The following is a 16636-nucleotide window of genomic DNA, read 5'->3' as shown; positions in this document are numbered from 1 at the left end:
CATTATTTCTCCATTCACCAGTTAATAGGAAATCTGCTATGAATATCTGTGTGTAAGTTTTTTTGTATGAACATCTGTTTTCTTTACTCTTGGGTGCTATTGCCATGTTTTATGGTAATACTGTATTGCATTTAATGTTAAAGAAACTGCCAAACTGGTTTCCACAGTGGCTATACCATTTTGCATTCACACCAGCAATCTCTCCATATCTTCTCCAATACTTGTTATTATTTATCTTTTTTTTAAATAAAATATATTTTATTGATTTTGTACAGAGAGGAAGGGAGAGAGATAGAGAGTTAGAAACATCGACGAGAGAGAGTCATCGATCAGTTGCCTCTTGCACACCCCCTACTAGGGAAATGCCCGCAACCAAGGTACATGCCTTATACCGGAATCGAACCCAGGTCCCGTCAGTCCCCAAGCCGACGCTCTATCCATTGAGCTAAACCGGTCTCGGCTATTATTTATCTTTTTTATTATTGCCATTCTACTGGGTATGGAGTATTGTCTCATTGTGGTTTTGATTGGCATTTTTCTAATGACTAATGATATTGAGCATCTTTTCATGTGCTTATTGGCCATTTACATGTATTCTTTGAAGAAATGTCTACTAGTATTAGGATCCTTTGCCCATTTTTAAATTGGGTTGTTTGCCTTTATTTATATTTTTGGTGTGGTTGAGTTACAAGAGTTCTGTGAGTATTTTGGATTTTAGATCCTTATTTAAAACATACAACTTATAAATGTTTGCTTCCATTTTTTAAGTTGTCTTTTTTTCCCTTAATGTTCTTTGAACACAAACATTTTAATTTTGATTAAGTCCAGTTTATCTAGTTTTTCTTGGTTGCTTGTCTCTTAGGAACCATATCTAAGAAACTACTGCCTAATAAACCACTTTAATCCATAGTCACAAAGATTTATACCTATGCTTTCTTAGAAGAGATTTATAGTTTTAGTTTTTACATTTAAAACTTTGATCATTTTGAGTTACATTTTGTATATGGTCTGAGGTAGAGATCTCACTTTATTCTTTTGTATATCGACTGCCAGTTTTAGGTTGGTCACTTGTCTGTCCTCCCTTATCATGTCCTGCTTGTGTATTTTAGGGAATTACTTTTCTCAGGCTTCCTTAACAACTGGCTCTCAGGTCATGTCAGCCAATGGAAGCACTAGTGGAAGCTTGGAGGACAGATGTAGAGGGGAAGCCAGAAAATTTCTTTCCTTCTTATTCAGTCTCAGGTAGTGATTTCAGCAGTTGCTGCATTGCCTCTGTGGCTCCATATTATACGAAATAACTCTCCTCTCTGTGGTTCCCAGATCCTCAGTGTGGTCCCACCATGCTTCTTGCTCCTAGGTGGCCCTCCCTGCTTTCTAAGTTATGATAACAAAACCTATTGGTGCTGTTCCTATGATTCTGGGTGGAAGTAACTCCAGATGTTGCTAACCTGTGAACAGCTTTATATCCCCTGTTGATTTCCAAGCTCTTCTATAGCCTGTTAAGTTCCCTCTGTTAAAAGAATAATATCTGGAAATGTTTCTGTTTTCTCCATTGGATTTGACTGATAAAACATCTAGCATTTTTCACTGTATGTTAAAATACTTGCCAAACATGTAATTTCCACTGTGTTGTAATTATTAACTTTTACAAATAAAACATATATCACTCAGATGTTATTCAGTTCAAGCTAACTACTATAGTGATATGAGACCACCTTTATCCTTTTAAAATATACATGATCAAGATCCTCATGTGCCCACAACCAAGGTACATGCCCTTGACTAAAATTGAACCTGGGACCCTTCAGTCCCCAGGCTAACGCTCTATCCACTGAGCTAAACCAGCCAGGGCTATATTATTTTTTAAATCCCACTTCTATTCCACTTCCCCCAAAAAAGTATCTTAACATAATGTAATTTTATGCTTTAAAGCACAGCAGCAAAAATAGGTATATATGATTAGAAATGTTAATTTTTTTAGGTTCATAAGTTTCTGTTAAAATACCTCTTCTGGTTAGAGGTATTATAATTGCCATAGTATATAATTTATGAAAACAATATAAGTACATTATAATCTTTATTGCTAATTATTGAATTTAAAAGTTAAACTTTTTTGGAAAATGTATCTAAGGGTTTGAGTAAAGTGGTGCTTTTGGTGTCTTGATTAATGCAGGTCTTGTGTGGCAGCCAGGAGATTTTTTAATGACCTGGGGTAGTGCACAATAGGGAAAAAGTTGGCCAGGAGGTATTTTTTTTTTTGGTAAGTGGGAAAAGGGAAATATAAAGAAAGAAAATGAGAAGCACAGGCATGTTCCCAAGCAGATCACTTTTAGAAAGGAGTATATATGATTTTGAGGATTTGGAAATTAAATTTTTTTATTTTTTTATTTTTATTGATTTTTTTACATAGAGAAAGGGAGAGGGATAGAGAGTTAGAAGCATCAATGAGAGAGAAACATCGATCAGCTGCCTCCTGCACGCCACCTACTGGGGATGTGCCCTCAACCAAGGTACATGCCCTTGATCAGAATCTAACCTGGGACCCTTCAGTCCACAGGCCCATGTTCTATCCACTGAGCCAAACCGGTCAGGGCATGGAAATTAATTCTTAAAACTATCTGTGCTTCTGAAAATTTTCATGTGTTGTTACACAGATACATGCAACCCAGAATTCTGTGGGAAAATACCTAGATGCAAGGGTAGCCTCTAAGAATACTAAGGCAAGCTAATTTCAGACAGAGCGATAAAATGTAATAACATGAAAAGTTTTACTTTTAAAGGACAGAATTTTCAGGTCAAAATAGAATTTTAAGTACATTTATTTATTCACTGACGCCTTTAAACAAATATTTGTAAGCACTTTTGTATTCTATACATTAAGTGCTGAGAATAAAAAAAAGAAATAAAAACAATTACTGACCTCAAAGAACTTACATTCAATTTGAGCCAAAATGTGAATTAACAGAAAAAGAACTGTATCGGCAGAGGAAAGAACATTGGTCAAGTAAAAGGTTTTTTTTCTTTTTCTCTTTTTTTACAATATCTTATGTTTTCCCCACTATGGTGTAAGTTCACCTTTACAGAAGCACCAGTAGGGACTGTCTCTTATAAACCTCTTGTAAAGAATTGATCATAAAATTCATTAATTTTATTTAAATTAATTTTATTTAAATAAAATTGAAGATCTAAAATGGAGTCAAACAACAATAAAGGCACATCTTTGCCTTTTAAAATTGACATACTAAGAAAAAGATGACCTGTATTTTTGTTGCCAAAGAGTGATAACCAGGTGCACACCCTCCCCCCCCCCACACACACACACTCACACACACACAATTACCTGTACACATTACTGAAGGCCAAACTCTTCTGATTTATCTGTTATTGAAACCTCAGTTAGGTACCGAAAGTTATATGTTCTTTTGTGGAATAATATGGGCTTATTTCAACTTGTGTTTACATTTAGTAATAGATTTTAAAAAAGTAAAAATAATAACGAAGCAGGGAAGTTAGGAATCACTCTGTAAATTCTGTATATCCCCAGCACTGGGGCTGAGCCAGGAGTAGGATGAAATGAATTGAGGTACTGGCCTTCGGTGCAAAATTTAAAAGGGGTTCCAGGAAGCCCATTATTTAAGATAACATTTCAATGCAATATTCTTAAAAATCTAATTTTATATCAAAAGATCCCTGGTGGCCCTAGCCAGTTTGGCCAATGGATAGAGCATCAGCCAGTGGACTGAAAGGTTTTAGGTTTGATTCTGGTCAAGGGCATGTACCTGGTCAAGGGCAGCTGATTGATGCTTCTCTCTCATCGATGTTTCTGACTCTCTATCCCTCTCCCTTCCTCTCTGTAAAAACTCAATAAAAATATATTTAAAAAAAATATCCCTGGTGAACAAAGTATTAAAACTTTAAATAAAGACAGAATGTGACCCTGCACTTACACAATTCTTTTGCCTCACCTTTCTACTGGCTTTGCTTTACCCAGAGAAACTTCCATTCGACTTTCCTGTTCAGCCCGAGGAGGGCAATGAGCTGGAACAGTGGGACAAGGCCCAAGAGCATGGCTTCCAGAAGCAGCCTGAACATTCTCCCTCTTGCAAATGTATCCAAAGCAGTAATCACCATACCGGGGCCCTCTGTGACCCAGCTATAAGTAGTCTAGCCAACTTTATTTTCTGATTACATCAAAATATTCCCTTCCAGACAGGATGGTCCCTTTAATGTTCCAACAATTTTTTTCCCACGTTGATAGCTCAGTATTTTCTAAAAATACTTCAAAGACTTTAAATCTGGTCATAAGCAATACTTAAATAAATTTAGGAGATGATGTATTCTAGGTTCTTTCTATGGAGACTCAAGATGCATATGGCATATTAAAGGCTTGGAGGAAATTAGCAATGCTAAGTCTATTTGTTTTGCTTAATCCAATATTTTACTGATTTATTTTACTGTAGAGCCATAGCATTGCCTAGTCTCTGACTTCAAGTATAAGGCAGCAGCATCTAATCCTTCTCTCCCTCCTTTCCTGAGTGGTAGTAGCATTTTGCTTCTCTGATCCTGCAAGATAGCCATCCACTTCTCCGACCCTGGCTTTTTTTTTTTTTTTTTTTTTTTTTTTTTTAATCAGATCTAGGCATGGATCAGCTCTGGAATTCTTGCATATGATTTTATTTATATTTATTTTAATAGAAGTTTTGAGGATGAGTTTTCATGGACAATGTCAAAAGGACTCGGTGGTTGCGGATGATATTGACCAATGTTATCTCTAATCTCTGCCTACAACTTCTTCTCTTAAGAATATATGTCTTCTCAGTACATAGTTATTATATCTATCACATAGAGATAAATCATTTAATAGGTATGATGTAGTGTTGGATATGCTTACCTTATAATGACCCAAATAAAGTGGCCCAACATGGAAACCAATGGGATAAGAACATCTTAGCGGTCAGATCTTTGAAGCCAGAGCATTTACCAGTTTGGGAACCACGAGGAAAAAGACCACACAGTAATTTGAACAAGGAAAGTTAATATAAAGAATTATTGACAGTATCGAGAAATTGGAGTAGGAAACAGTTGGTCAGGATGAAGTAAAGAGCACTCTAAAGATTCCATCATTAAGAGCATCCACTCCTGATAGGGCTGAAATAGAGTAACTGAGGGCTGAGAAACAGACCCTGTGGGGAAGCAGAGCCTCCACACTCCATGGCAGAAGTTGCATTGGTGGAGCTTGCTAGATATCTGCTCGGTAGGGTGCTGGGGAAAGTTGTTCCCAACTAGGTTTCTCACCAGGGGCACACTGCTGCAAAATAGCCAAAGGAGGGGTGTGGGTGCTGAGGGGAGCTGTGCACCGCAGGGCCTGGCACTAGCCAGGCTCCTGCTGCAGAGCCCGCTCTGGCGAAGCTAGATGTGCTGGGCTGTAGAAGCCTGTTGCTTCTGAATAGAAGGGAACCAGGAAGCAAACCCCTTTCCTTCTGCTGTGTTTCTCCAATAACCCCTATTGACTATATGCCAATGCCAACTGGTAAAGAGAAATACTTAAAGGGCCCAGATCCATTTTCTCAGAGCAGGTAAATAAGATGAATTTGGATCCAGGAGGTAATTAGTTGGTAAACTGGAACACCTAGGAAAATGAACTGGAAGAAAAATAACGACTCACAGGAATGTGATTAAGGAACAGATCCCGCCCAACAAAAAGAGAATTCATTTGAAGTCAAAGTAGAGAAAAGAATCATTGCTTATAGAACTTGGTCATGGCTAGATGGGAAGAAGTGCTTGCTCTGAGAAAAGCTTAGAAGCTTGATTTGGGTAAGCACGGGGCAGGCAGGGTTTGTGTGTGTTTGTGGGGGGTAGGGTGGAGGGGTATCCTGGAGGAAGAGTTTTTAAATATGAAATACAAAGGACAAAGGACGGAAACACTTAGGATGGTTCCCTGGAACTACATCCCCTAGAACTAATAGGACAAAGCTGGCTTCTTGGTATTTTATATGTTTTCTCTTCTATTTTTCCTTCTTTTCTAGTTCGTAATTCAAATTTCTCATACTGTGCAAATTCTGATTTTGTCTTTGTTAGGTGAATTGAGAGTATTATGATTTACATTTCTCACATTGGTGGCAGGGTGTGAGGTGGGATGAATAGTTCAAACCACCATCCCTGAGTCTAAAGTGAAGCTTTAGAACCCTGAGTAGTGGGATTGCAATTAGATAGCACCTTCCTTGATGCCTTATGAAAGCACATCCAAAGAGCATGCATGGTTAGATTACTGCAGGAAACCTATAATTTTAGGATAGTTTTAAATGTTTCATCAAAATATATTAACTTCTGCATTTAATATCCCACTACTTCTCAAAGGTCACTGCTACCACCCCAGGACAATTGCCAACACCAAAATACCCAACGGCTGCCTTGGGAAAATTGGTCTTATTTCTCTGACCTGTGAATAATAAATTAGAATCTTTAAAAAAAAAAACAAAACCACTCCATTAGCTTTATTTTTATTTATTTACTTAAAAAAATATATTTTATTGATTTTTTACAGAGAGGAAGAGAGAAGGATAGAGAGCCAGAAACATCGATGAGAGAGAAACGTCAATAAGCTGCCTCCTGCACACACACACACACACACACACACACACACACACACACCCCACTGGGGATGTGCCTGCAATCAAGGTACTTGCCCTTGACTGGAATTGAACCCAGGACCCCTCAGTTCGCAGGCCGACACTCCATCCACTGAGCCAAACTGGCTATGGCTTAGCTTTATTTATTTATTTTTTTAAAAAAATTTTATCTTTATTCTTTAAAGTATTACAGATGTCCCTTTTTTTTGTCCACATTGACTCCCCACTCTCAAATTACAGCCTTTTAAGAAATTACATTGGTCCTTCAGGTAAATAGGATGTAATTTAGTAAGTTGGTCTTTTAGTCAAACAGGACATATGCCATTTTAGTCAGTGCCATTCCTGAAGATGGATTTGACAGGTGCTCCATAACCGTGGTTCTGAAAGATCACATGTCGAATGTCAGGCTTTTTATGACAACGCCGAGCTCTCTTATAAATGTCTGAAATGGCCCATGGGGATGCTAACCAGAACAACAAGGCAAGGTTTACAATGCTAAGCCCTCCAATACAAACATTTCATCTCTTGTTACAGCCATGCAAATTATTATAGGTCCATTGACAAAGGGAAAAGTTTACCGAGCTTAAAACAAATCAGACAGTATTTAACTGCATAAAAAATCAAAATGGAAAACATGTCAGAAGGCTTTGGGATCACTTAGCTTATTAAGCTAACTGTCTGAAAAGTATATGTAGGACTTGTGAAAATACTGTATTCCAGAAAATTCTTGGTTAGCTTGTTTATGCTTCTTGTGTAATCAATCTGTAAAACAGATGGAGCAAACCCATTAAAACTTTACCTGTTTTTTTCACGTGCAGACTACATGAAAGTTTTCTCGTCTTTTCTCATCTATGCAGTTAATGTGCTCCCACTATGAAGAGCAATGGGGATGCTGACATAGAGAGACCTATAAGACAACTGTCCCCCCTCATTTTATTTCCTTTTATAACTTTTCTTTATTATTGAGGGTATTACAGATATCCCCCTTTTTTCTCCATTCTAAAACTTCTAGACCTTCATCACACTATGGTTTGTGTCCACAGGTTATGTATATAAGTTCTTTGGTTAATTAATCTCTTCCTACCTATCCACCCCAGCCTTCTTAAGGAGCTCATGCAAAAGTACTCATTCTTTTCTGTCTGTTTGGCACATCCAAAATTACTAAGTGAGAAATATTAGTCTACGTGATTAATGTTTTACACAGAAAAGAGTAAGTTAAATGATATACTTTTAATTTTTTGAGAACTAATCTGGACCTCATACACACTCCATCCCAATACCTTCTCTTAATAGCTACTCCTTTCTGCTGTCCCATTCTGCCCCAGCCTTTCACTTTGGGGCCTGGCTAACTTTTTCCATAAAAAAACAGATATCAGCCGAAACCAGTTTGGCTCAGTAGTAGAGTGTCGGTCTGCGGACTGAAAGGTCCCAGGTTTGATTCCAGTCAAGGGCATGTACATTGGTTACGGGCACATCCCCAGTAGGAGGTGTGCAAGAGGCAGCTAGTCAATGTTTCTCTCTCATCGACCTTTCTAACTATCTCTCTCCCTTCCTCCTTTCTGTAAAATATCAATAAAATTAAAAAAAAACCACCAGATATAAAATATTTTAGGCTTTACAGGCCATACAATTATGCTGTATTAGGTGAAGACAGCTACAGACAATACATAAATATAAATATAGCTATGTTCCAATAAAACATTATTTATGGACATTGAAATATGAATTTTATATCATTTTTAAGTCTCATATTCTTCTTCTTTTAATATTTCCCTAGTACTTTAAAATACAAAAATCATTCTTAACTAGTGTGCCAGACAAAAATAGACATTAGGCCAGATTTGGCCCGTGAGCTGTATGCAGTATGACAACTCCTGGTGTGCTGGCAGTACTACTTCTTCAAGGGCGAGGTATCCTTACTTCAATCACCGTCCAAAGGAAAACTCTCCAACGATGATTCTGTTTATAATGCTTTCTGATATTACACCTAAAAGCTTTAGGGATCATAAATGTGTCCATGGTTTTCTATTGAACATCTGAAAAGATTATCCAACTTTAGCTGGTCCATTGAAAACAATTTTAAGATTTTACAGTGACTTTTTCACTTTTTTGTATCTTCGTTGAGGATATGTTGTTTTCATTGATTCTAGAAAGAGAAGAAGGGAGAGGGAGAGAGAAAAATATCAATGTGTCGATGTATGAGAGAGAAACATTTATCAGTTGACTCCCATAAGCATCCCAACAGGGATGAAACCCATAACCTGGCTATGTGCCCTGACTAGGAATCTAATCCAAGACCCTTCAATGCATGAGACCACTTATACATCAGCCAGAGCATTTTCACTTTTTATCAAGAAAAAGTATCTATAAAATAATAAGTAGGGGTTAGAAGATGAAACCTGAATGAAAGAAGCATGGTTTTTGTTCCCAGTTTAAGGATTCAGTTCTTTGACTAAATAGCTTGGTCATTTCACATCTCATTTACCAGATGTTGTTACTAAATAGTGATATTAAGAGTTAAAGGACATGAAGGAGAAAAGTATGCTGTATCTCGTAGAGTAGCCACATTTTCAGAAAAATATGTGTGTTCTTTTTTTTTTTTTATGTCACAACACACAACAGAGAAGATACATATTTCTGAAGAGGAATCTAGTGGTTGATTTGTTCCAAATACTCTGGGATGAAGGAAATCTAAACCTGAGTGAGATCATGCAAACTACAGCACAAGATACTCAGTCGTAAAATGTCAGCGTTTTCCTATGTGCCTACTATTACCAGGAGAGGTTTGGGTTAGGGGGGTCTGCAAAAATATTTTCTTCCCTTAAGTACAATGCTCTGAGCCAAGACATCATCAGTTCCAGGCCCCGTCAGTTCCAGTTGAAAGTGTGAATGTTCAGCAAGGGGACATTTTGGAAGAAGACTGAAAATCTGCTGTGCCAGATACCTGAAATGCTGTGAGGGTATTTGGTGGAAAATTTCATTTCCACATTATAAATAACTGTAGGATATTTGAAGGGATCCAAGACTAGTAACTTCCAAGAGCTGCTTGTATTAGTTCCATGGACATGAAGTGGAGGGAGGGTGCCCGAGGAAGGCTTTAAAGGTGAATTACCAGATGTGATTAATTAAAATACATCATTTACCATTGGTTAAATTGTCCTTAAAAAAATCCTGAGTCAGAGTACTCAGCCACTGGGGCCTGCACATCTTGCTGTCCACCAAGAAAAACAAAGGACAAAACAGCGACTGAGCAAGAGGTAAAGCCTCCCAAACGCTTATTGAAATCCAAAGAGCTTTAGACTATCTCATTCAAAAAAGCCTCGTTTGGTTGCTCATAACTGAAATATCAATTATTACTTAGCGTTTTCAGATTGTCTGGGAGTTCCCCCTTCCGTGGACTTCCTGAGATAAGGACAATCCCGGATAAGGTGGCATATCACCCACGATGGTAGCTACTGCATTTCTGTCTCCCTTGGACCACAGAAATAATCCACTTCCTGTAACTTATTCTCTCCTTTGCAGGCGCCACTTCTTAAAAAAAAACAACAACACTGAACTAGTCAGAAATCTTTGTTAGACAGTGATATAACGTGCCCCAAGTAAATAAGCGGCCAGGCTAGAAGGCGAAAAGGCAAAAAAAAAAAAAAAAAAAAAAAAAAAAAAAAAAAATCCATGTGCATGAGTTGTGCGTGTAGTTAAGAGTGCCAGTGTGTGGCTGCTGGAACATACGGGTCTGAGCGCTGGCGGGTGGGTGTAAAGTGGGAGAGGGAGGGCTGCAGCCTGGTCTTTAGGGTTCTCTGTGCGGGGTGAGCCGCTGCCCTTGCGGGGTGGCTGCGGGGCTGGGCGCGCGCTGCCCGGTGCGCCGGCGGCGCGGTGCCCGGGGTTAGAGCTCTCCCCTGTGACCGAAACGATAATTAAAGATCGCACGCGCTGCAGATGGCTTCGCTCCTCGCCATGCAAGCCCGTCCCCCGCCCTGAGGCAGGTAGACCCACCCGGGCTGCTGTCACAGTGGGTGGCACAGAATGCCTCTACCGGTCTAGGAGGGTGGCTGGCGGCCCTGGGAAGGCCGAGGTGTCTGGAGGGACGAGGCAAGGAGACTCGCGACTGTGTGTGTGTGGGGTACTTTGGGGAGAGGCGGGAGAGGGGAGGAAAAAAAAAAGTGGGAAAGGGAAATGCGGACAAGGGGGGCGTGGAGTTAGGGATGGAGAAAGGGAATGTAACATTAAATCAAAGAGGCAGGGTGGCGTGGTGTCCTCTGAACCAGCATCCTGACCCCGGGAAGGATGCCCGCCTAGCCACCCTCCCCTTTTCCACCGCTCCCTGGCGCATCTCTTTGCAGAGGCCAGTCCTGGGGTCTAAGTCACGCGACGACAGCCCTCTAAGGCCAGCTTGCTCTTGTAATGGGTTCTAGAATCTGCGACAGGCTCCAGGTCCCCTCTTCCGTCCCACATCCTCCTCCCCCCAAACTCTTCAAGCTCGTCCAGGCCCCTTCAAAGGCGCAGACCCCAGCGCAGGCTCAGCGAGGGGACCAGCGCTTTGACAGCCCAGAGGGAGGGTCCCGGCCCGTGGCTACCGGGGTGAGAGAGGCGTTTATGCTGAGCAATAAAAACACCAATTAATGGGAAGTCCATTGTTTTAAATAAGATGTGTGTGTAGGGGGGATATTGATATTTATCAACTATCTTGCTTCCTGAATACCCGGAGTTGGAGGCATTCTAATTTCTCATTTATTGATAAGATCACTTATTTCGGTGTCAGCTCCCCTATTGGGAATCCTGGAAACTTTGACAACGGAGGGTTCTTTTTGCAAGCACGTTTTCACAGAGCTTTGGGAGGTCTAAAGGAGTTTGACAGCAAGCAGAGAGCTTAGCGGTGCGCGACGTGGAGGGCACCCGGCCTGGTGCCCCCTTCTCAGGGGCGCAAAAGCCTCAAGCGGATTTCCAGGCTTTTGTGGGCGCCACACATTGTATTTGTTTTGAAGGCTCAGGGTTTGAGGCTGGTCTAGGAGACACCCACGTGCCTCTGACTCTCATCAGCGTAATGATTGCCTCAGCCAGAGCCGTGTCTATATAAACCACAAAAACCTAATCATTAGAAATCCCAGCCTCCAAAAACCACATTTTAGGTAAAACTGCCGCTTTCCCCCACCCCGTGCTCCTTCATCCTCTCGACCACAACTTTTTGGGGGATCCAAAGTCGCTTTTGAAACCCACATTGGGAAATAAATACATAAATAAATACCCGTCGAAGCATTTTGAATATTTTATTTTGTATTTTTACTTTTTTTTTTGGCCTGGGCATGGTGGGAAAGAAAGTAAAGACATTAATTTTTAGATGCAGAATCGACTTACTAAAAGATAAAATGGATAGAAAACTGCTGGAATTTCTCCCCAGCAAGGGTTTTTGCAACTTATTGTAATCACCAGGATGACAGTTTTCCAGTCTTTAAAAAAACAACAACAACAACAAAACTCATCCTTGTTCTCTAGGAACAAGTTTGAATATAGAAGAAGAAAAAAAAAAAAACTGTCCAGCCACCCACTTGAGTTTCTAAAACTATTTTGACGCGTGCACCCCCGCCCCCATTTTTCGTGTCACTTAAAACAAAACAAAACAAAACAAAAAAAACACACCCCAAACCCTGCAAAAATCTTCTCTCCCCCCGGCCCCCCACGGGAGCCACTCAGGCAGAGGTGGGGGTGGGGTGGGGGAAGGGTGACGAGTGCTGAGAAGTCAGCACAGTCACTCAAGAATTTTCCTTCCTCCTCTCCTGAAGTTACAACGAAAAAATACCGACAGTCAGATCAGCCCGCGGCTCTCTGGCGTCTCCGCTGCAACCTCCTCGGACCGAGAGGGGGTTCCTTGCCCCGGGGTGGGGGAGGTGGGGGTGAGGGGTGAGGCGTGGAGGAGCCAGAGGACGCGACCAGGCGGGATCCCTGCAGACCCGGCGCCGCTGGGCTCCGGCGGCGGCGCTCGGCGTCCCGGGGGCTCCTTCCCGCGGCCGGCGGGCGGCGGCAGCGGCTGCGATTCCAACGCGGAGGCTCCGGATCCGCCGCCCCGGGATCCGCTGCCCGAGACTCACCTCCCGGCGCCTCGGAGCGCGGGGGTCAGGGCAGCTTTGCAAAGAAGCAGCAGGAGCGAGTGGACGCGAGGAGGAGGAGGAGGCGGCGGGAGAGGGAGAGAGAGCGGAGAAGGGAAAGGAAGGAGCGATCGGAGCCGGGGAGCCCGGCCGGCAGCCGCGGCGGGAGGACTCGGAGCGCGCAGCCGGCGCGGGGAGAGCGGCGGCCGCGGGGAGGAGGCGGCGGCCCGGGCCGGAGGGAGCCCGCGGGCGGCGGCGGCGGCGGCGGCGGGCAGCGCTTGATGATGCCGGTCCCCGGTCTGGATTGAAACCGCTCGTCTCCACAGCTGGACTCACTCGGGGAGGGGGCGCCAGCGCACCCAGGACGCTGTGCCCCCAGAGACCCCACTCCACGCTGCAAACGAAAGCCCCCCCCCCCTCCACCCACCCCTACCTCCCGGGTCAAACACATCCTCGGGTCAAACACAGCCCCGCACCCGGTCGCAGCTGCCACCCCGGGTGTCCCAAAGCACTCCGGCAAAAAAGATCTTCGGCGCCTCCCGGCTCTCCCCGCCCGCCAACCTGATTGCACCGCATCGCTACCGCCGGCCCCCCGACAGTCAGACTTCGCCCGGCAGCCGGCTTCCTCGGACTTGATTTCTCACCTCCGGAGCCCCATCACCTCCATCCTCATTCCCTCGTCTCGCCTCCACCCCACCCCCCACCCCCCAATTTCCTCCTCCTCGCCCCTCATTTCCACCCTCCTCCCCCTCCCCCGGCCACTCCGCTAACTTGTGGCTGTTGTGATGCGTATTCCCGTAGATCCGAGCACCAGCCGGCGCTTCAGCCCCCCCTCCAGCAGCCTGCAGCCCGGCAAGATGAGCGACATGAGCCCGGTGGTGGCTGCGCAGCAGCAGCAGCAGCAGCAGCAGCAGCAACAGCAGCAGCAGCAGGAGGCGGCGGCGGCGGCGGCGGCGGCGGCGGCGGCGGCAGCGGCGGCGGCGGCGGCGCCCCGGTTGCGGCCGCCGCACGACAACCGCACCATGGTGGAGATCATAGCTGACCTCCCGGCCGAGCTCGTCCGCACCGACAGCCCCAACTTCCTGTGCTCCGTGCTGCCCTCGCATTGGCGTTGCAACAAGACCCTTCCCGTGGCCTTCAAGGTAAGAAGCTGCGGCGGCTGCTCCCCGCCCCCGGCCGGCCGGCCGGGCGCCTCGGGACCTGCCCGCCGGCGTCTCCTGGACCAAGGAGACCACGGGGACCACGGGGACCACCGGGACCCGGATAGGGTCTCAGGCCTCGCCTACCTTAGAGGCTCAGACCCGAGGGACCCCCCGGATGGCCCCCTTTCCTCCTGATCTCCCCGCGGGCTTAAGCGCAATGACCCCGCACAGATCCCTCTCTCTCCCACCTGTGCCCGCAGCCGCCACCTCCAGTCCGTGTCCCCTCCATCTGCTCATCACCCCCTCAAGCCTCCTGGGCAAAAAGTTCTCACCCACTCCTCTGAGTGAGCCGCCTCCCCTCCCCCCAGAGCCTCCAGGTGCCCACTCTTGGCGCCGCCACCCCGCCCCCATTTCCCAGGGGTGAGGATCCCCAGGACACATTTCCCCCGGTCCACCCCGCGTCTTCCTCCCAGGGCATCCCGGCCGGCCCTTCCCGGGAGTCCTCGCGTCCGGCCGGTCTGGGAGTCCCCGATCGGATCCGCTAAGTCCCAGCGGCCCCGGCCCATCCCGGGCTCCCGGAAGCGTGTTCCCGGGGTGACCGCTCCAGCAGTTCGCGTCCAGGGAGGGGCTCCCGCGGCGGCGCGTGGGCCGCGTTCCCGGGGCCCCAGAGGGTCGCGGGCAGACTCGCCCTGCGGGAGCCTGGGAGGTGGGAGGCAGGGCCGGGGTGTTCGCTCGGCTGGCAGGCTCGCGCCCGTTCCCTGCGCCGGGAGGAAGGAAGGCGGGGCCGCCGGGGTCGCAGCGCGCCCCGAGGCGGGGGAGCCCGGGAAGCGCGGGCTCGGACCCTCGAGTGCGGGAGGCGCGGGCCGGCGGAGGGGGCGGGGGCTCGGGCCGCCTCTTCCCACCGGGACTCCGCTCCCGCCGCGCCCAGCCCGGCGGCGGGGGGACCGGGAAACCCGTGGGATGGATGCCTTCCCTTTACCAGCCTGGAAATTGGAGGTGACAATTTTTGCGGATTCGTCTCTTATTCCTTCTAAGGGACTTGGATCCCGAAGCTCCCTCCTAGTTTCTGTAAGGTTGTGGGAGGCTCGGGCGGGGGGCCGGGGTGCAGAGGGAGTGACCCCCGGGTTTGGGAGCGCCCTCCGTGTCCTCCGCCGCCGCCGCCGCTACCGGGCCGTTAGTTTGGGGGCGGGTGTCGCCGGTACCGGCTGGCGAGTTGAGGATGTGGGGTCCAGAACAGTAGCCTGATGGGTGTCAATGAAGCGTCCCCAATTGCTCAGGCAGCCCTGGCCTGGGGGAGACGCGGGGCCCCTAGGCGGAGCTGGGTTGAAGCGAAGCGGGTTCCCGGGCAGTCTCGGGAGGAGACGCCTGGATGGAGGGGGCCGCCCGGTGGAGCCATCCGCGGGGAAGAGCCTCCTCAGAAAGCCGCTGCTTCTGGCCCCATCTAGCCTGGACCCATGGGCTCTGGGATCTAAGGAGAGCAGGGTAGCTAGGGGATGGGGTAAAGGTAAGAAAAAGGAGGAATTATGCCAGATTCTTCACTGTGGACCCTGGGCTCCCAAGGCTACTGGCAGTTCCCAGTTGTGGATTGCCCCCATCCTCCCCCGTCCCCCCAGGCGTCAGTTGAGATTCCATGTGTGGGTGTGGGTGGAAAGAGAGGAGTCCAGGTCAATTAGAGCTGGTTATCTCCCTGGGTCTTCTATCAGAACAGAAATCAGAGTGAACTGTTATGGACAGGGGATGCTGCATTCTGGGGCAAGTTTCATTTTGCACTTGGCTCAAGAAATGTATGTGTGAGCGCTCTAACCGTCCCATGTCTCCTTTTATAAACCACCCATTCTGTAGGTTGTTTTCTTATTGAAAAGCTCAGAATAGTGTAGCATCTTAAATTTCTGTACAGGAGGTATCTTCTACAATGTTCCTCGTCCAAGGGCCCAGAATTTTCTAATTAGCTTTTATTTCTAACCCTCTCCCCCCACCAAAAAACCCCAAACATCCCCCCAAAAAAACTGTATAATAAGCATATATGTTGTTTATACAATGCCACAAGTCAAGTTATGTGAAAATTTAAGGATAAGTGCCTGCATTTTTAAAGATAACAATTAGACGTTTGGTGGTCTGCATTCTGTTTGTTCTGCCAAACATGGTTAGGTATAACTGTTTTGAACTATTCTTTCATATTCATGATGCTGAATTGATTTCGAACTTTAGTATTTTAGATAGAAAGGGTGTTTTGGGCACACAGATAGGATGCAATTAGTTTGACCTATTCTCAGATTTTGGTTGCACAGAGGGCTCTGTGCTCCATCACCTTTAAAAAATTATTTTAAAAAGAAATTGCTTTCTTTGCTATTAATCATATTTATGGTTACGTAGGGTGATTTTACTTGTAATCAGCAAACAAAGCCATAGATAACACATGACCACATTAAAATAAATATTAAAAACGTATCAACTGAAAAAGAAATTGAGTTAACCTAAAATGTGAACTCCCATATCTGTGTTTAACAGAATTCAAATAGTAGGTAATAGCTGAGGTCCACTTAATATAGACGTTTTGTCTCTGCTGAAAAGGATGTGTAGATATTTGGAACATCCAGATATAGGCAACAATTTCTGTTTTCCTCTGAATGTTAGTAACAGCAGACTCTCTTTACCTTCCTTTTGAGATAAGAGCCTGAGAGCAGTAGACTTCCCACACTTGCAACAAAACCAAATACATCTATAATGAAGAAATAACATGAAGAAGTCCCAGTTTTAAAAATAATGAGAACAGTTTGGATATGAT

At 45.5% G+C, this 16636-nt stretch overlaps 1 protein-coding gene across 6 annotated transcripts in view; it reads left to right on the top strand.

Annotated features, from left to right (window-relative positions):
• The window catches only part of RUNX2 (RUNX family transcription factor 2), a 330253-nt gene that overhangs the window by 83878 nt on the left and 229739 nt on the right, over nucleotides 1-16636 (top strand). For 5 of the 6 annotated variants that reach the window (XM_045573188.1, XM_045573187.1, XM_036413602.2 and 2 more), the window contains exon 3: nucleotides 13511-13851. In XM_045573188.1, the coding sequence (XP_045429144.1) occupies nucleotides 13511-13851 (341 nt within the window). Of the gene's footprint in view, nucleotides 1-13179; nucleotides 13852-16636 lie in introns of those variants that run through there. The other variant, XM_036413606.2, reaches the window with a different exon arrangement.

The sequence above is a fragment of the Pipistrellus kuhlii genome, unplaced genomic scaffold, assembly GCF_014108245.1.
Source record: "Pipistrellus kuhlii isolate mPipKuh1 unplaced genomic scaffold, mPipKuh1.p scaffold_m20_p_5, whole genome shotgun sequence".
NCBI classification, from domain to species: domain Eukaryota; kingdom Metazoa; phylum Chordata; class Mammalia; order Chiroptera; family Vespertilionidae; genus Pipistrellus; species Pipistrellus kuhlii.
Note: the sequence above shows the minus strand (reverse complement) of the source record. Positions and strands in the feature narration are given on the sequence as shown.